Here is a 20,181-nt window from a genome sequence, read left to right as displayed (position 1 = left end):
AGCTTGTTCTCCCTAGTTATACTCTCCCCGCTCTTCTTTCTTGTCTGACTGCAGGAATGGAGCTCAGGTATAATATTGGACTTTTAAGATAGCTGGCAAATTTCTGAGAACTCCTAGTTACATTTCCTGGAATTTAATGCAGTGTGATCTCTTGCATTCAGGGACTTCAGGGCTGTTGAAGGGGGTTCTGCAGTACATCTCTCTGCTGCTTGTGTGAAACCCAGACACTGTAACCAGAGATGGGAAACTTCCCTATTTTAAAAAACATTGTAATATTTGGCTCTTCTAACAAAGACTGTGTCATTAGAGCTTACTAGTTCCTTCAGGTTTGTCCCTCTTACTGTCTTTTGCTAAGACAAGACAAATCCATGCTTCATAAATCTTGCAGGAAAGTAGCATTTATAATACAACCTTAAAATTTAGACTAACTCTTGCAAAAGCAAGGCTGGTTATCACTTGTATTCCCGTTCTGTTCTGGCTAGCTACAAATAAGACAATCTCCTTTGAAATAATTAATAATTCTTAAGAAACATTGGCTCACTGCTTTATTATAACACAACTCCTTTTTTTTGTTATTATTATTAAGGAAAGCAGTCAGGGTAACAGATGGGGAAGGCTTTAAGCCTGACAGTTATAAATAGTCTGGCTGTTTATTCCACAATATATTTGCAATTCTCTTTCTTTGCCATTCTGAAAGTTGGATCCCTGTCAAAATACTTTTCTCTTGACCAAGGATTACAAATCATTGCCGGTAGATTAGAACTCTAAAATAATGGAGGAAGTTGATGAGGTTCTCTGAAAATTTTACTTATATTTTAGAGGATTGTCAACACAAACACCTGATCTTCAGAGAAGGACCTGTTTTCCAGGGATCAGATGGATTGGGGGAACTCTTTGAATGAATCAGGGGTCCCAAGTATTGCTAAAATTGCTCTTGTTTCTTATAATCAAAGTAATACTTGCCTAATGATCACTGTGTTGCCAAGCACTAGAGGGGACACAGAGACAGTTAACTCCTGACTAAAAAGACAGGCATAGAGAGAGAGCATTAGTTAAGTAGCAACAAAAGACTAGAACATTAAGTGACACAAGGCATTATATTGATGGTAATGTAAGTTAGAAATACGATTTGGTTGTTGAAAGCACATTTGCTGTCATACTAAACATTACATCCAACCGAGCATCAGAGTCTTTTTAGTGTTCAAAATGTTACACACAGAGGAAATATATTATTTTTGCTTAAAGAACTTTAAATGGTGTAAATTTAAAGATAACCCATCAAAGTATCAAAGACTTTCAAAAATGGCAATATCCCCACTGTCAGGGAGGGTATGGAGAGATAGAAATCTTTAAATCCTGTTGGTGTTTGTGTACAAATTCCTACACTCATTCTGGAGGGCAGTACGGCCATAGCTATCAAAATGTTAAATGTACATCTCTTTGTTCTGGCAATTCCATTTCCATTAATGGTGGGCTAGACAATTCGGATTCTCTCTCCTCTCCCCCATCTCCCTCTAAAAACAAGTAGAAGAGCAAGGCAAAATATTTTCAAAGCCTTTTTTGAAGGCAGAAGAGAACTACCAGAACAGTGAGAATTACGGGGCTAAGATCCAAGAGAAGAAGGAAACCAAGACAATCAGACTGCAGGGGCACTTTATCCTCAGCGATACAGCCTTTTTGGTAGATACCACTGAGAAGATGAAGTTAAGTAGAGTTAGGGAAGAAACGTAGGATTTCACGGGATGCCCAAAGAGAAAGGGCTCTAGTGACCTCCTAAACTTCAGGATGGGACCCAGGGAGGTGAGGACTGGAAATGTACCAATCCTCACAATGCCTGAAGCTCAGCTTCGGTTTCTTTTTTTTTTTTTAATTAAATTTTTTATTTATTTTCAGCGTAACAGTATTCATTGTTTTTTCACCACACCCAGTGCTCCATGCAATCTGTGCCCTCCCTAATACCCACCACCTGGTTCCCCCACCCTCCCACCCCACCCCTTCAAAACCCTCAGGTTGTTTTTCAGAGTCCATAGTCTCTCATGGTTCACCTCCCCTTCCAATTTCCCTCAACTCCCTTCTCCTCTCCATCTACCCTTGTCCTCTATATTATTTGTTATGCTCCACCAATAAGTGAAACCATATGATACTTGACTTTCTCTGTTTGACTTATTTCACTCAGCATAATCTCTTCCAGTCCTGTCCATGTTGCTACAAAAGTTGGGTATTCGTCCTTTCTGATGGAGGCATAATACTCCATAGTGTATATGGACCACATCTTATCCATTCATCGGTTGAAGGGCATCTTGGTTCTTTCCACAGTTTGGCGACCGTGGCCATTGCTGCTATAAACATTGGGGTACAGATGGCCCTTCTTTTCACTACATCTGTATCTTTGGGGTAAATACCCAGCAGTGCAATTGCAGGGTCATAGGGAAGATCTATTTTTAATTTCCTGAGGAATCTCCACACTGTTCTCCAAAGTGGCTGCACCAGTTTGCATTCCCACCAACAGTGTAAGAGGGTTCCCCTTTCTCCACATCCTCTCCAACACACATTGTTTCCTGTCTTGCTAATTTTGGCCATTCTAACTGGTGTAAGGTTGTATCTCAATGTGGTTTTGATTTGAATCTCCCTGATGGCTAGTGATGATGAACATTTTTTCATGTATCTGGTAGCCATTTGTATGTCTTCATTGGAGAAGTGTCTGTTCATATCTTCTGCCCATTTTTTAATATGATTATCTGTTTTGTGTGTGTTGAGTTTGAGGAGTTCTTTATAGATCCTGGATATCAACCTTTTATCTGTACTGTCATTTGCAAATATCTTCTCCCATTCCGTGGGTTGCCTCTTTGTTTTGATGACTGTTTCTTTTGCTATGCAGAAGCTTTTGATCTTGATGAAGTCCCAAAAGTTCATCTTTGCCTTTGTTTCCTTTGCCTTTGGAGACATATCTTGAAAGAAGTTGCTGTGGCTGATATCAAAGAGGTTACTCCCTATGTTCTCCTCAAGGATTCTGATGGATTCCTGTCTCACGTTGAGGTCTTTTATCCATTTCAAGTTTATCTTTGTGTACGGTGTAAGAGAATGGTCAAGTTTCATTCTTCTACATATAGCTGTCCAGTTTTCCCAGCACCATTTATTGAAGAGACTGTCTTTTTTCCACTGGATATTTTTTCCTGTTTTGTCGAAGATTATTTGACCATAGAGTTGAGGGTCCATATCTGGGCTCTCTACTCTGTTCCACTGGTCCATGTGTCTGTTTTTATGCCAGTACCATGCTGTCTTGGTGATCACAGCTTTGTAGTAAAGCTTGAAATCAGGTAATGTGATGCCACCAGTTTTATTTTTGTTTTTCAACATTTCCTTAGCAATTCGGGGTCTCTTCTGATTCCATACAAATTTTAGTATTATTTGCTCCAGCTCTTTGAAAAATACTGGTGGAATTTTGATCGGAATGGCATTAAAAGTATAGATTGCTCTGGGCAGTATAGACATTTTAACGATGTTTATTCTTCCGATCCAAGAGCATGGAATGGTCTTCCATCTTTTTGGGTCTTCTTCAATTTCTTTTAGGAGTGTTCTGTAGTTCCTCGAGTACAGATCTTTAACCTCTTTGGTTAGGTTTATTCCGAGGTATCTTATGGTTTTTGGTGCTATAGTAAATGGAATCGATTCTCTAATTTGCCTTTCTGTATTTTCATTGTTAGTGTATAAGAAAGCCACTGATTTCTGGACATTGACTTTGTATCCTGCTACATTACTGAATTGCTGTATGAGTTCTAGTAGTTTGGGGGTGGAGTCTTTCGGGTTTTCCATATAAAGAATCATGTCATCTGTGAAGAGAGAGAGTTTGACTTCTTCCTTGCCAATTTGGATACCTTTTATTTCTCTTTGTTGTCTGATTGCTGTTGCTAGGACTTCTAATACTATGTTGAACAAGAGTGGTGAGAGTGGGCATCCTTGTCATGTTCCTGATCTCAATGGGAAGGCTGCAAGCTTTTTCCCATTGAGGATGATATTTGCTGTGGGTTTTTCATAGATAGATTTGATTTCTTTTTCAGTTATCGATTTGATTACAACAGTTCTTCTTCACTGGGATTCCAGGATATTATTTCTAATGTTCTAAGGCATCAGTTGTGTATGAGGAATTAACATCTCCTTTATATCTAGGCTAGATAGTACTAGCTATTTACCCTTTCTGGGAAAATTGAGAAGCTAGTTACTCAAATGACTTGGTACAGGGCTTAATTCTCTGTCAGAATCTTAGCTGAGAGTGGTAAGATTAGAAAATTCTAATGCTCCCTAGTCACCAGCCAGAAGCTAGAGGAAGATAATATCTTTTCAGGACTTCAAACGACCGCTCCATCATTATATACGCTGACCAGCACTCAGTCATAAATAACCACGCATATCCGGAGAAAACACAGTCTGATAGAACACCAAGATAAACAATAGAAATGCCATAGAGAGCCAGAAAGTAGAACTATTTGGCAGATTTTTTTTTTTATGTCAAAAAGATTTTCAGTGTTCTTTTTAAAAAATGATTGAGCAGAGGCCTGGAAACTCTTAAAAAATCTAATGGGAAGTCTGGAACTGAAAAGTTAAAATGACAAATTAAGAACTTAATAGAATTGAATAGACCATTAGGTACAGCCAGAGATAAATTTTATAAACTGGAAATTAAATAATTCTAAAGAAAATACCCATACTGAAGCATACAGAGACAAAATATAGAAAAGAGCATCAGAGCTGAATAGGATGTTGCAAAAGTTTATCTATCTGGATGAAAAGAAGTGGGAAAATGGAGCTTAGGCAATATTTGAAGATGTAATGACTGAACATTTTCCAAAAACTGATGAGTGGCATTCATCTACAGATTCAAGAAGTGCTACAAAGCCCAGGAAGGATACATGTAAACCACACCTGAGAACATCATAGTAAAACTGCTAAAAACCAAAATCAAAAAGAAAATCTTAATGCAGTCAGAGGAAAAGACATATTACCTCAAATGAGCAGTAAGACAATAAGCTGACTTCTCAACAGAGATAGTGGAAGACAAGAAACTATAGAATATCTTCAAAGTGCTTAAAGAAAGTGTAGGAAAATTGTTCATAAATGCATTCAAGGATATTAATTACATTGTAATTCGTTGAATGAAAAGTTGGGAGACTTTCTCCCTCTGTCCCTCCCCCCATTGGCTCGTTCTCTCTCTCTCAAATACATAAATAAAATCTTGAAAAAAAAAAAAGAAAAGAAAAGTTGGAAGCCATTTAAATATCCAACAAGAGGGACTGGTTAAAAATACTTACTCATCTTCAGGTGATGGTATGTAAAAATGTTGCAGGTATGTTTTCAAGTAAAAAAAAAAGCAGGTTAAAAAATAATATAAGCCTATGCTCTCATTTATATTAAACTTAATATAGTATTTACTATTTAAATATAATTTCATGTAGTGTTTTAGTGTCTAAATATGATTAGGTATGGAAGGATAGGCACCAAAATACTAATAGTGATCTTTGGGTAGTGGAACTTGTGAGAATTTTCCACTTTCTTTATAATGTTTTTATAAAGACCATGTATTATCAAATGAAGAAATACCCATTTTTAAAAAGGAAACAAAACCAATCAATACTTTAAAGATTGTGCTTTCTGTCTACCCTGGGTCCACTGTGGATGTGCAATCACGGATATTGTTTAGTGGATCCAATTACCTCTACTGAAAGAAAGTCTGCAAAATAAGGGTCAGGTAAGACTCCTAGACCCAGATCCTTTAATACTCTGGTCTTCCTAAATCTAGGGAAATCAGTGAGAACAATGTCCTTTGGAGCCCTAAGGTGACTCTCATTTTTTAAGAAGCATCAGTCAGAGGTCACCCTTCTCTAATTTAGAGAAATTACTTTTTTTTTTTTAATAAGAAACTTAAGAATACCATTAAGACTGGGTTAAATTTTTTTAATTGTTTTTTTTCCTGCTAAAATATCAGCCTAAATTAGAATATAAGCTGCTCCCTAAAAATAAGAAACTACCAGTGTTCTTGTTACTGAAAGATAAGCTAAATCCTTGGCATTGGTTAAATTGGAGTTCCCTGGGTCCAGTGCAGTACTGTTGATCGCTTACATTGGCAACACGTTGTGCATAATTTGGGGGTAATAAAGCATCCTTCAGGGTAATAAAGTCTGAATTGTTTTTATAGGCCGAGAGATCCGTCTGCCCCTCCGAATCAGAGGGGAAGGTATGGGACCAAAGATTCACTTCAACTTTGAAATGCTGGACATTGGAAAAGTTTTCATTGGATCTGTACATTGTTATGAGGTAAGCACTAGAATTGTTCATTGAGACTCAAACAGTACTTAGCTTTTTAGGTTTACTTTATTTTGTGTATGTGTTCATTGATAGAAAATGTGCACCATCACACCCATTTACCATTACTCATTCTTGGCCTCTGGAATGATCTGGCTCTTACTTGTCTCCCTAGCCATGTTTAAGGTCTCCCCTCTAAATTTCCTCAAGGCAATGAAATCATACTTTAATTGGTTTTATCCTCATCATCTTGTGGATTGCAAAGGGGAAAATCATAATCTTCTCCCATCCTTTTATGTTGTTCTCTGACAACGTAAATCCTACAGACCAGAGGAGAGAGAAATGTTCACATTTTCCAGAAAGTCCTAATGAGGTTAGCTGTTTTCACACTTCAGTGTTTTCTCTGAATGCACTAGTCTCCAATCCATGATTAAAAACCAGTCATTGTACTTTCTGGAACTTTCTTTTAGAAACTTCCCTGCTTTGTCTTTCCAATTAGATAGAAAATGATCCTTTTACAAGTTGTACTCACAGGTTCTTCAGAATCAAAGTTACTTCACTGTCACTTCACCACTAACTTTGTATCTTGGGTACTTTTTTTTTTTTTTTTTTAGATTTTATTTATATATTTGACAGACAGAGATCACAAGTAGGCAGAGAGGCAGGCAGAGAGAGAGGAGAAAGCAGGCTCTCCACGGAGCAGAGAGCCCGATGCGGGGCTCGATCCCAGGACGCTGGGATCATGACCTGAGCCGAAGGCAGAGGCTTTAACCCACTGAGCCACCCAGGCGCCCGCTTTTTTTTTTTTTTTTAATCAAATTGTAACCATTGATTCCTAAACTTTAAATGTTTGTATTTCTCTAAAGGTAGTAATGAAAGCAATTACTTAATGAGAGGCAAATAGGTGTCAGGTTCCATGCTTCCTCGTGTGTGCACGTCTGTCTATGTGTGTTTAGCTTCCAGTCCTTACAAAAGTGTGAAAGGTAGGTTTTATTGTCCCTGCTCTACAATGAACAAGAAGAGGCAGAGAGTGGTTCATACCATCAGCAACATCATCCTTCATGTACGCTGAGCGCAATACCAGTACTTTTACATTCAGTAGTTGGCTTGGGCCCTCAGTAAATCCTAGGGGGTAGGGGCGATGACAATTCCCTGGCACTTAGAGAAGTTTTGCCAGTTAAGGTAATGCTAGATTCTGTAACAAATACAAAGACCCATACTCTCTGAGATGTGACAAGCCTATTTCCCTGCTTAGGTTAAGTCTCAGGCAAGGTTACCTGTCAGAAGACAGCTCTCAGCCAGCGGAGCATCTGGCCCCAGGCTCCTTCCTGCCTGTAGCTCTCTGCCACCGCCTCCCCCTGCCCCATGTGGCCTGCAAGATTGCAGACTCACATGTGTCACGCGGGTGGGAGGGGAAAGAGCATGGAGAGAGGTATCGGGAAGATCTTTCGTAGCAGTTGGCCCTATCGGTGGCCCACGCCGATCTGTTCGCGTCTCATCAGCTGTGCATCGCTGCATGAGTATCTGGGAAATGCAGTCTCGTTGGGAGCACAGGAGAGAGAGGAAGTGGGTTCAGTGAAGGGCAACCCTGACCCTCCCATGTCTGTTAGGTAACTCGGCAAAGTCATTCAGCTAGTAAATGTGAGCAAGCTCTGGGTTACTAAGGCCCTGTGTCCTGGGAAGAGAAGGTTTTTTGCTTCCAGCCTGCAGCCAGCTCAGCTCTCAGCCCAGCCTAACCTTGGCAGGGGAGGCAAATGCCTGGCTGCTGCTGCGAGTTTCCTACTGTGTCATTTATCCCCACATCCACTAAAGTAGCTGTGGCTTAAATGGGACAGCGTGGAAGGTAAATAGAGATGTGAGTGTTGTAATGAGATGGAAGATCCGTGGAGCACGATTTAAATGAAGAACGAGGTCTCATGACTGTCATGCCCTGAAAAATGGCACAGCTGCTCTGTTGCATTGTCTTTTGCATTTTGAAAAAAGGGTCACTTTGGGAGGAAAAACATGTGCATCGCTTCTTACGAAATTCACATTCCGTCCGTAATTTAACCAGTGTGAATTTCCCTTACATTTCACAGACTGTGTCTTGTGGATGCCACATCAGAAAAGGACCTTTAGTTCTGATGCAAAATGGATAAGTTTTCCCTGAGCATAATAATAATTTCTTACAAATTTAACCGAAGGGCGTTTGAGGCCACCACTTCTCACCCTCCTAGATTTGACCAGTAAAGTAAATCGCAGACAGCTAAGTAAGTGTTAGATGAGGTGCTGCATCAGATCGGACAGTTTGGAGGGCTGCGTGTTGGCAGAGAAGGACATGGTAAGGTGCTTCCAACAGGAATATTTTGCACTCTCTGCGTATTTAGTGCTGATGCCTCATTGCATCTCTCTTTCCATTTATTATGTTACCTACTTGAGACGAATTTGAATAACTACCTATTGCCCTTAGTCATCGCTGAGCTTAGCAAACACGTAAAAAGTAAACCACAGCTCCAAGAGTGTACACTCTTCCCCAGTGTAATTAGAAGGAAAACAAGGGGAAGCTCTACTATAAATTTTCTCCTCCCCAAGGAGTTGCACTGCAAAAGTAAGATAATCAAAAGGTCTCAGAATTTCATCCCAAATGACTTGCTGGATTCTTCATACACATGAAGATGCTCCTTTCCCAGGGGGAGAGGAATGACATGCATGTTCTCAAAGTTGGAAGTCCTGGTGCCTTAGGCAAAATCCAGGTAAACCAAAAAAATAAAAACGCAACCTGTGCATCTCCGTAGAGGGAAAACCAATTCCCTTTGCATGGAATTCCCTTTGAATTACCACGAATATCTTTGAGTTGCCTTGAAGTTCCCACTAACGTGTTGCAGTCCCTTCTTAAGCACAGGAAAATTCAAACCTGTTCTGTGTGATGCTGAGAATAGAGATAGCGATCGCTGGTGTTGATGAGCTCTCTTTGGGAGGCATCCTCGTCTAAGAATGACATAAATTGGTTTCATCTTCACAGCAATCTGAGAAGTTGGTGGTACTTACACTTTGCAGATGGAAAAACCGGGGCACAGAGAAACAAAGCAGGTTTCCCAAGGTCACGCAGCTAGGAAGTCAGTGGTAGAGCTGGGATTTGAGCCCAGGCCATTTGGCTTCTGAGTCCCTGGCCATAATCACTTTCTACATGGTTTGCTTAAAAGGAATGAAGGGTGAAGCATGAATTCTACGACCAGGGAACTTTAAAACTGAGTGAGGAGATGGAAAATGAATGTAAAAAGATGAATAAAATATCAAGCAGCAATTAGTTATAGATCTCTTTTGGCGCATCATCTTTCTTCTCTGGGAAGAAGTGGTGGTTTTCCTCTCTGAAGGCCCCTGACTCTTTTCTGCACATGCTCTTGATTCCTCCTCCTTTGCTTCTCAGCAGGCAACCTGAGCTGGTGGACACCCCACATCCACCCAGACCCCACTCCCTTGGTTACCTAGCCCCCTTCTCTTTCTCCAACAAACATGTGGACCAGGGACTGAGCATGCATTATCCCGTTTAGCATAAATATCCCGGGTCTCCTCCGCCATACTCGCCGCAGCTTTGCCACCCCCACTCTTGCTCCTCACCCTTAGTCCTCTCCAAACAGGAATCTCAAATAATCAACCTCTATTTCCTCCGTACCCACTCACTCCCTGAACATTTGGGCTCTGGGTTCTGCAGTTACACTCCACTGGAGTTCCTTTCTTCTTCAAGGGCAGGGATGGCTTTTAATTAAAAATAAAAAATCTGTGACATTCTCTCAGAGTTTGTTCCCCTTCAGCTCTGCCTGCATTCAACCCCTTCTGGAAATTCTCCTCCCTTGGCTTCTTCTGGGTTCCTGACATTGCCCCGCATACCTTTCTGTACCTTTCTTCCTGATCACCTGTGCTCTTTCTCCTTGGTGCTTTGAGTGTAAGTCGAAGGCAGTATGTAAACAGAAGAACACGCTGTCCACCTGTTCAGGTGTGAGCACTGGCAAGAGATAGAGACCGTCTTAGAAGCCCAGGAACAGAGCTGCGTGGTTAAAGCACAGGCTCATCGGACAGGTCCCACGGGAGTTAGGAGCAGGAGCAATGGACTGAGCCAGGTGTGGACAACTCTGAATGCCAGACACAAACTTTTTACATACACACACTTAGTGGGCAAGCAAATACGGGCCTGTGGTATATAGAAATGAAACTTTTCTATAGTAAAACAGTTGCTTACACAAGCATCCCCAGACAAGAGAGTTGTATCCATGCAATAGAGTCTGAAGTGACAGTGTCCCAATAGAATGAAATCTAATAGCACAACAAAGAGAATCCTTGTCCTCTGGAATTCCAGCGATGTCTCGTTCACATTCTCCAGGGTACGCTGAGAACACAGGTGTAGGTAGTTCTTACCTACCTTCCCTCAGTTACCCTACAGAGAATCAGAAAAAGGCATTTTAAGGATCCTTTTCAGTAGATATAATTACAATCAGTATTTATAACGTGACTATAGTACATGTGACAACTCTGTTACAAAGAGGATACTAAAAACACCAAAATTACTTCAGCATTGGGTTTCTCATCTTCAGACCTTCAAGGCAGAAGACTGTTCATATCTCCCCTGGAGTTCTTCTCTGGCTTTAATTCTCTCTGTGTTGGTGTTAAACAGTACAGCTACATGCTAATATGAAAATAAATCCGATGTCCATGCTCTATCTTTGAATTCTTGGCTTTTTATTGATATAGGCAATACTATCCAACAAAGGCAGCATTGATGCCCTCTTCAACGTGATCCCTCCAACTTCAGCTTTGGGGACCTGCTTTGTTTTCAGCCCCAGGGAAGGCATCATCGAACCAAATGGAGTCCAGGCAGTCCAGATCTCTTTCAGTTCTGCCATTTTGGGGCACTTTGAAGAAGTGTTCCTGGTCAATGTCAATGGATCCCCTGAGCCTGTGAAATTGACCATTAGGTAAGATATTATCTATAACTAATGTGGAAGCTAACTAAAGCTTTTATCTACTGCTTTCTTAAACTTCAATACCAGTTCATGTCTTGGATGTCCATAATTGTCTTTGTTGATAAGAACACATCAAAATAATGGAGTGTTTTAAATTTCCACTGGCATTTACATACTGAGCATGTGTAACTTATTATTATAATGTGGATACAGATGCTTTTTGGGGATCTAGTTTTTCTACAAACTACAGCTTTATAAAATAAGAACTTAAAACATTAAGCTAGTTTCCAGTTATACTCTGTTTTAGGATATTCAGGGAAAAAAATCATTCCAATAACATCTAGATAAAGTTATATTCTGGACCAGGCTTTAGCTATTATCCCCATTTCTCTAAACTTTCATCTTCCATTTTTATTTTAAGGAAAAATTTTAAATGTTCATACCTATAATACCTCCGGATATCGTAAAAGAGTCTACTTAGAGCATCAGTCATCCAAGGCTAGACTTGCAGCTTTTGTGCTAGAAGTCCTTTGATGGCTTTTCCAGCTGTTTGTGATCACTGAAATTCATTAATAGCAGAGTTTGCCCTCAGGATTTAAAAAGAAGTACTCTATGACCAACCCATTGGGCAGATCTACAACTTTGGTTCCTGGTGCTTAGAAAGATCATGTCTTCAGAACACATTGCAGATCCTATTTGGATTTTCATAGTAACAGGTTGTTAATTACGATGGCAGTCTCTCTTATTATGGTTACTCCTAGCAGGACCTCCTTCCATCTATAACTAAGGTCTCCCTCAGGGTCTGAGGATAACATAGACATTGTAGTCTGAAGAATCTTAGGAAAATTTGTTGATCTCAGAATATCTACTGGAAACTCAGAATCTCAAGAGAAACTTAAAGGTTATTACCACTTCTTTCGATTCTTCCACCTAAGTGTCCCTGTTATGGAGCGAATTGTGTCTTCCCAAATTCCTGTATTGAAATTCTGATGCCCAGTACTTAGGAATGGGACTGTATTTGGAGATAGGGCTTTTAAAGAATTAAGATAACATGGGGTCATGTGGGTGGGCCTTAATACAGTGTGACTGGTATCCTTCTAAGAACAGGCACACAGATAGGAAAACACCCTATAAAGACATAAAGAGAAGATGGCCATCTACAAGCTGAGGAGGGAGTCCCTCAGAAGAAACTAACCCTGCTGCCACATTGATTTTGGACTTCCAGCCCATAGAGCTATGAGGAAATAAATTTCTGTTGTTTTAGCTACTCAGGTTGAGAAAGCCTGCCATAATCATAAACTTTTTTTAAGTCTCAAGACTTATCTGAACCATTCAGAAGGCATTTATATTTTCTTCCATAATACATCTGTGTTTGTGATAATAGAAAAAAAAAATCAGTGTTGCTTTCTAAATATTTGAATAACATTTACTCTTCAAGAAGATGCACCACGCTCATCCTGGCCCACGGTTGACACCCTTCAGTGATAAAAAGAACATGAGGAGGGCAGGAGTATTTTTCACAATAAATGAGCTCTTGGTCACCTCCCACCTCAATAACAATTCACATTTTGTGACAAGCAATGGAGGTGGTTATCTGGAGAAGCAGGAAGAGTAAACCTGCAAATGCAACCTCTGTCTCCCTTTCAGAGATTATCTGATCCTCCAGGGTCCTCAGTAAGCTCCAGGAGATCAGCTCTTCAAAGTCCCATCTGAATAAGGTCTTCCAACTTCCTGACTTCAAGAGGTATCACTCAGCCTCTTGAGTATCCTCCACAACATCCAGCATCATTGATGGGCCTCCATCCAAAACGGGGAAGACAAAACCTTAAAACTCTGCTCTTATAAATATTTGAGATAAAAAAAAATAATCACCCTATTTGAAGGCAAGAATGTATAGTATAAAATGACCATTAGTTTACTTTTCATGAAGGAAAAAGGAAAATACTTGCCAAGACAGTCCAGTTGTCCTTCAGGTTGAATAAGAAAACCCATCCCAGTTTCATGTATCTACTCTCTAATTAAGTGCAGCCTAATAATAAATACTGCATTTATTGACCCACATACATACACATTGCAACTCTATTAGGAATACATGTGTATTTTGGATATTCACTTAAACTTTTTTTTTTTTTTCAAGATTTTACTTACTTATTTGAAAGAGAGAGAATGAGAGAGACAGCATGAGACAGTGTAGGGTCAGAGAGAGAAGCAGACTCCCCACTGAGCTGAGAGCCTGATGTGGGGCTTGATCCCAGGATTCCAGGATCAGACCTGAGCTGAAGGCAGTCACTTAACCAACTGAGCCACCCAGGCACCCCTTCACTTAAACTTTTCTTGAGTACCTCCTACATGCAAGATTGTAGATTAGGTACAGTGACTGGCGTATTTGAGTTTGTTAAGACATTCCTGTTGCATGAATCCTACTGTCCTAACCTTTGGCTCTGAATAAATTTTCCAAATTCAGGATGTGATCGCCCATTCTCTCAAAATTCCCAGGCTAACTAAAAAATATAGTGAAATGACAAGGGAATTGAAAGGCTAAACTAAGAAAATATCCATTTAACATAAATAAAGGCAATAATGGAGAAAAAGAGGAATGAGATGGCATTAAGACATATAAAAAACAAGGAGTAAAGTATAATACATGAATCCTACTTTATCAGTAATTATATTAAATGTAAATATATTTAACACTTCAATTAAAGGCAGAGATCAGCAGAATGGATTTTTTAAAAACCCACAAAACACAATTCAACTATATTTAGATCCAAAAATATGAATAAGTTGAAACTAAAAGGGATGGGAAAAGATATACTAGGCAATCAGTAACCAAAAGAAAGCTGTACTAATACCAGACAAAATAGACTTTAAAATAAAAATTGTTACTTGAGACAAAGAACATTTTACAGTAACAAAAGAGTTAAGCCATTAAGGAAATATAACAATTATAAATAAATATGCACCAAACAGCAGAGCCCCCAGATATGTGAAGGATAAACTAACAGAACCAAAGAGAGAAATGAGAATAGATTTGTGGTTGCTTAGGGCAGGGGGTGGGGGATAGAACATGATAGAGCTATCATGTGTATCTTACCCACATTAATATTCTGTGCCTTTGGTTTGGTGCTGTGTCTGCTCTGCCTCATTCATTGGAGGAATTTGGTGGTAAGTTAACCACAGCAACATTTGCTAAAACCCAGTGGTTCGAGTCTTGAAAAAGAACTCTAAGAACCACTGTGATAGACCATCATCTCAAAGTTTCTTTAAGTGCTAGATTCTGTACTTGATTTAATGCCATTTTACGGTTTTTGGACTTAACCGTCTCCCTAATTCATGACTGCTACTCTGAATTCACTGGACTCCCTATCCACTCTCCCAATTTGTATTCCTACTTCCAGAGGCTGCGTCATTGGCCCTACCTTCCATTTTAATGTTCCTGCTCTGCACTTTGGTGATGTTTCCTTTGGTGAGTATTTTTCCATTTGAAGTTAAAAATTGAGTGGAATTAGTTTTCTCTCTACATGGAAGGAGGAAGGCTTACAAAGAACCTCTCCTACCATTTTTTTTTTTATAGGTAGTAGCTAAAGGGGTCTAGAAATGTTCTCTCCTTTCTCTGCAGCAGTGCATTTTGATGTCATTTCCGTTTATATGTGGAAGTTATAACCATGTCCTGGGCACTAAGAGCTGTCAGGCTATGGTCGACCAGGCTCTTCCAGCAGTGGAAAAATGGAAAGCCTTAGACTTCACACTCCTATCTGAATGTTCTGAACACTCTATCTATCTATCTACCATCGGATTTTTTTTTTTTTTTTTATTCTAGAGAGAGAGAGAGAGAGCACAAATGGGAGGAGTAGAGGGAGAGGGAAAGATTCTCAAGCAGACTCCATACTGAGCAGGGAGCCCAGTGCCCAGCTCCACCTCACGACCCTGAGATCATGACCTGAACCAAAAGCAGAAGTCAGGTGCTCAACTAACTGCACCACCCAGGCGTCCCCCTGAACACTCTATTTAGGTGCAGATTCTGATTTGTCAGTCTGGCTACACAAGAACCTGTGCACAGAGATGCTCTCAAGTTTCAAGTGAATTCAGTGGTGCTTTGACTCAGGTGTTCTATCACTCCAAATGGAAGACGTCTATATTTTTATGTTGTCTTCTTGCTCAGTTACTTCCCTGAGTCATTTTTTCCTGTCTCAGCATTTCCAATAATAAAAATGACAGCATTAGCAGTGGAAGTTTCCATTTATTGGTTCCATCTTATATTCTAATCACTGCTAAGTGAATTACATACAGTACTACATTTAAACCTTTTAGCAATCCTTTGAGGAAATGCTATTTAGGATTCCCATTTTGGAGCTGGAAGAACTGAGCATTCGAACAGTTAAATAACTTCCCATGGTCACACAGCAGTGACAGAATGAGTATTTCAAATGAGATCTGTCTAAACCATGCACGGTGAATGGGGTAATTATATTTTGGGGGTTTAACAAAAAAGCATAGATCTAATCAATGTTTGTCCTCCTCCAAAGTTCAGTCCTATCCGATAGAATCTTATTCGTTAGTAACTAATTTTCTCATTAGGGAGAAATTAATCTTATTTAAATTATATTTAATGAATTGATTTCATGGAAAATTAATTCATCACAGTGGTTCTTTGAGGAGGTGATAATAATTTAGAAAAGGCTGAGAAACCCTAGTCTGAATCCATAGTCCACAGTCCTTTCCATTTTTCTTTTGTTTCCTCCATTTTGACTTTCATTTCTTTTGCCTCAAGTAAGCCCATCTGCTTGGGGAAAAATTTTTCTTCACAATGTATCTTTTCTTTACAAAAAGCTGATTCATAATTCCTTTATCAGTTGCTTTAACACTTAACATTTCCTAACATGTAAGAAAATCTATATAAATGGAGTTGAATGTCTCTTAATTACCATAGAATATGAAAATGGCGGGAGACATTTTTACAAATTTATTATGCATTTTAAGTCATAGAGTTTTTGAAGGGAAGTAAAAGTGACCTACGACTTGAAAATTGTCTGATGGCCAACTATGACAGACATACTCTCTCAAGGGTAATTGTGACTGATCCACAATAAGAGGTGAATTACTTACCCAGAGATCTATGCAGTTATCCTCCAAACAGCTCACCTGAGTCCATAGAGAGGTGTCGGTAACTGATGCATGATAGCGTCATATCCTTCCACAGGCATTTAAATATGAACTCTAACATGGAATATTTGGAAAATGTGCCCACTGTCATATTGCCTTGGAGGTAGAAAGCAGAATCTAAATAAGCACCTCAGTCATTCCAAGGAATCTCATTCTGATTCACTGCCTAGAAGCTGTCTTATTTGTTCACTGCTGAAAGGTTAACGTCAATACTATACCAATGATAAGCCAATTTTTGAGCCCCAAGAATATCTGAGTCTAAAATTTAAAAAGCACCTAAGACCCTAATAGTACATTTCAACAAAATATGGCAAACAGGAAGTGTATGTTTGTGCCTAAGATGCCACTGATTTATTCAAAATGCTGTATTTGATATTGGCAAGCTCTGGCTAACACAGTGGATAAAACCATGTATGCATGCTCTAAAGCTGGGTAGGTTTTTATTCCCCCATTAATGTCTTCCATTTGGTCTGTTGTTATCCCTAAGTATACAAGAAAGGCCATTATTGGGTAATTAATTCATTGTTTCCTTGAGCTATAGAGATAATAATCAATAGCTATTTCTCATGGTTGGTCCAGCTAGAAGTTTTGGTAACTAGCTTAGGTGAAAATTATGAACAGCTTATTTCTCTTTTGTTGTATAACATCTTATTGGGCCATTTGGTGATAAGGCAGCTAGGCAAGAGGTGGGAGGACACTGCAGACCCATGACCCAAGATTCCCCAGGGCTGAGATAGGAAAACTTACCCTCCTAAGTTCACCTTCAAAATTCAAGTCTCATTTCTTTTAGTCTGGATATAGATTCCTTAATCTTGTCTGCAGTGTGGCAGGAAATGTTAGCAAAAACATACCTTTTTGCTTGCCAACAAGACATTTAGGGCTATTTCATTTTCAAAACCAATTAGGCCAGTTAATTCAAGCTACATGGCTGTGCTTTTGGATTCTGCACCCTAAAAGCCAAAGTCAGAGATAATTTTATGATACAAATTTCAAAATTATTTTATGATAATATTTTTAAGTCCTGAAGTTGGAACTAGAGCTCTCTCATGACTCCTACTGAAAGTATCATTATTTATTTCTCTAGAAAGTTTGGCCTTCCATCACAAAGAAACATCATCCATGATGTTTCATCCATCCTGATTACTATCTCACGTGTGCAATCAGGGCTTTGATGAGGCAGACAAAAGTAAACATGTTATTGGCTCAGGGATGAAAGACCAATAAGGATGCATATAGTTCCAGATGCAAGAGGAATTAACTGTTACAGGAATGAGCCAGGGACTGGAAGAGTTTTCTTCCAAGATGATTGGCATATTGTATAGAGTAAACAAGGTTTGCAGAGACTCGGAGTGTTGGGGAGTACCTTGAGCTAACTAAAGTTGGTAATATTGTCCCCCGTATTGGCACTAAGGCCCATTCTTGAAGAGGTGTCTGTTACAGGTTAGTGTTAGAGACAGGGCATTTATATGCTTAGAGACAAAGATTCTAGATTTGGCATCAGGGCCTGTTGGGATTGATGGTATTAGGTCATTATTAATATACTAAAGTAAACGAGAGGTATTAGTCCTATTGGTTGGCATCTGAAATGTTTGAAGTATGGCTATAAATATTTTGATGGTAGGATTGGATGTTAGATGACATATCTAATAATTAATTACATTGACTGAAGCTACAGTAGCATAAGAGAGTCAGATTATAGAATTTGGGTGGTGATTGTCCCTGAAGGAACACTGAAGCTTTGCTAAGTCCTCAGATTCACCAAAGAGTAAGTAACAACTGATATGCCAGATGATAGGCCCAAAGGGGCAGGGTCCGTATCTGCACACTCACTATTTTTCAGGAGCTACAAGAACATATTAAATGAGAATAAGGAGTTTAGAAGGCTTCAGGTACTCAGTGGATCTGACCATTGGATAATTTGGTCAGAGAAATTAAGGTCTGAGGACAAATTTGCTGGGATAAATATAGGGATTTTTAAAAAGCAACATGGTAGTTGTCTTCCATGGTCCAGGTATGAACTGGTCATATTTCACTCAAAAAGAAATATTTAGGGATGCCTGGGTGGCTCAGTGGGTTAAGCCTCTGCCTTCAGCTCAGGTCATGATCTCAGGGTCCTGGGATCGTGCTCCACATCCGGAGCCTGCTTCCCCCTCTCTCTCTGCCTGCCTCTCTGCCTACTTGTTATCTCTCTCTCTCTGTCAAACAAATAAAATCTTAAAAAAAAAAAAAGAAATATTTAAATTGACTTTAGGAGGGTATAAAGTAGGGTTTAAATTAATTGTAATTGTGTCTTAGAATCTTAATTGCAATGATTATAGAAAGTCTTACAAAGGTTAGCAGAAAAAAATTCATAGAAAGCATGACGAAAGCCCTACATGCTGTAGTATTAGGAGTTGGTGCAAGCAGAAGCCCAGGGGGTAGCACTTGTATTCATAATGAGCCTGCAGTCTTTAATAAAATAACATCCTCTTCTCTAGTCTCCTTAACAAGCAATGTGGGGTCTACAAGTAGTTGTGCAAGGAATTGTTCTAGCTAGGAGGTTATAACTGGCTTTATTCTCGGAAAAACTTTTAGTTTCAGGGAAATAGTCTGAGCCGGTCGTTTGGAAGGACCCATCTGAAACCTTACACAAACCATTTCCAGAGCACACCTGACGTTGTAAGAGTGCTTCTCCCCTAAATGGTCAGGTGGAATAAGGGTGACGCATCCATAATTGCAAGAATCCTTGCTGGGAGAGCTCAGGAGTTGAATGCAACAACACCTGACTGTGAAACTGACTTTTGAGCAGTTCCCCTGGAATTGCCAAGAGAACCCTTCAGGTCCACTTAATCAGGCAATTCTTTTTCCATAACAGATCTCTTCCAAGTAGATTGGCAGGTGGTATCACAAAGGAGATACAAATGTGTTTCATCCAGCAGCCCTGATGTGTCGACAAAGGCTCAGTCATGGGGACCTGGAGAAGCAGATGTGGTCACAATACCCCCTGCAGTGACGTAGGAACTAGTCCCAAGACCAGCTGTGTTTTACTGCAGTAGGGTTCAAGGTGGAAAGAGTAGCGTTGGCATCTAGTAGAAATATGCATATTTGTTCTCGTTTCGTTCTGAAAGTGGTGGCAGATACAGTGGCCACCTCAGGAGTCCAAAATTAGAGCTCAGTTTATAGCTTGCCAGACAAGGAGGATCCATATCTCTTAGAAAATGACCAGGAGTCTCCCAGAACTGAATGTAGGAAGGCTAGATTTAACACGACAAAGTAGCTTTGTCTAAGGGAGGTAAAAGCCGGTGTGGCAGTCTCTGGCTGGCTCAAACGCAGTTTGTAAAGTCTCTCTCAGGAGAGGCTATTATTCGATTTTGTGTCATCGACCCTGAGTGCGTGAGCCTCAGACAGGTCCAGGATGAGTTATATAATGTCTTGGCAGGCTCTAGGTCACACAGCGGGGAAAACCACACAGGCTTCTCCTTTAACACACTGGCAAATAAAAAGAGCAAATATGATTCAGTTTCTTTAAAAAACCTGTATTCTATGCAAAAATTAAATGCAAAATATACTTTTGGAGGGCAAGTCACCAAACAGGTGATAAGAGGCTGCTTCTGAGAGGGACCTGGATGGACATCAAGGCATAGTCTCATGTCTCTTGTTGCTACATAGTAAGTGTGTAAAAGTATTCATCGAAGAAAGAAAAGGAAAGGAAAGGGAAGGGGCGGGAAAGGAAGGCAGGAAAGAAGGGAGGGGGGAAGAGAAATAAAGAAATGCATTCGTTTGTTGTACGACTGAAGACTGTCAG

General features: G+C 39.8%; 1 protein-coding gene across 2 annotated transcripts in view; it reads left to right on the top strand.

Moving 5' to 3' along the window:
• The window catches only part of HYDIN (HYDIN axonemal central pair apparatus protein), a gene marked incomplete at both ends in the record, with an annotated part of 302,437 nt that overhangs the window by 80,452 nt on the left and 201,804 nt on the right, over positions 1–20,181 (top strand). For both annotated transcript variants that reach the window (XM_080829076.1, XM_080829075.1), the window contains 3 exons: positions 6,191–6,309; positions 11,023–11,246; positions 14,633–14,700. In XM_080829076.1, the coding sequence (XP_080685202.1) occupies positions 6,191–6,309; positions 11,023–11,246; positions 14,633–14,700 (411 nt within the window). The remainder of the gene's footprint in view (positions 1–6,190; positions 6,310–11,022; positions 11,247–14,632; positions 14,701–20,181) is intronic.

Source organism: Martes martes (genome assembly GCF_963455335.1).
Source record: "Martes martes genome assembly, chromosome: 17".
NCBI classification, from domain to species: domain Eukaryota; kingdom Metazoa; phylum Chordata; class Mammalia; order Carnivora; family Mustelidae; genus Martes; species Martes martes.
This window is presented reverse-complemented; position numbering and strand designations above follow the sequence as displayed.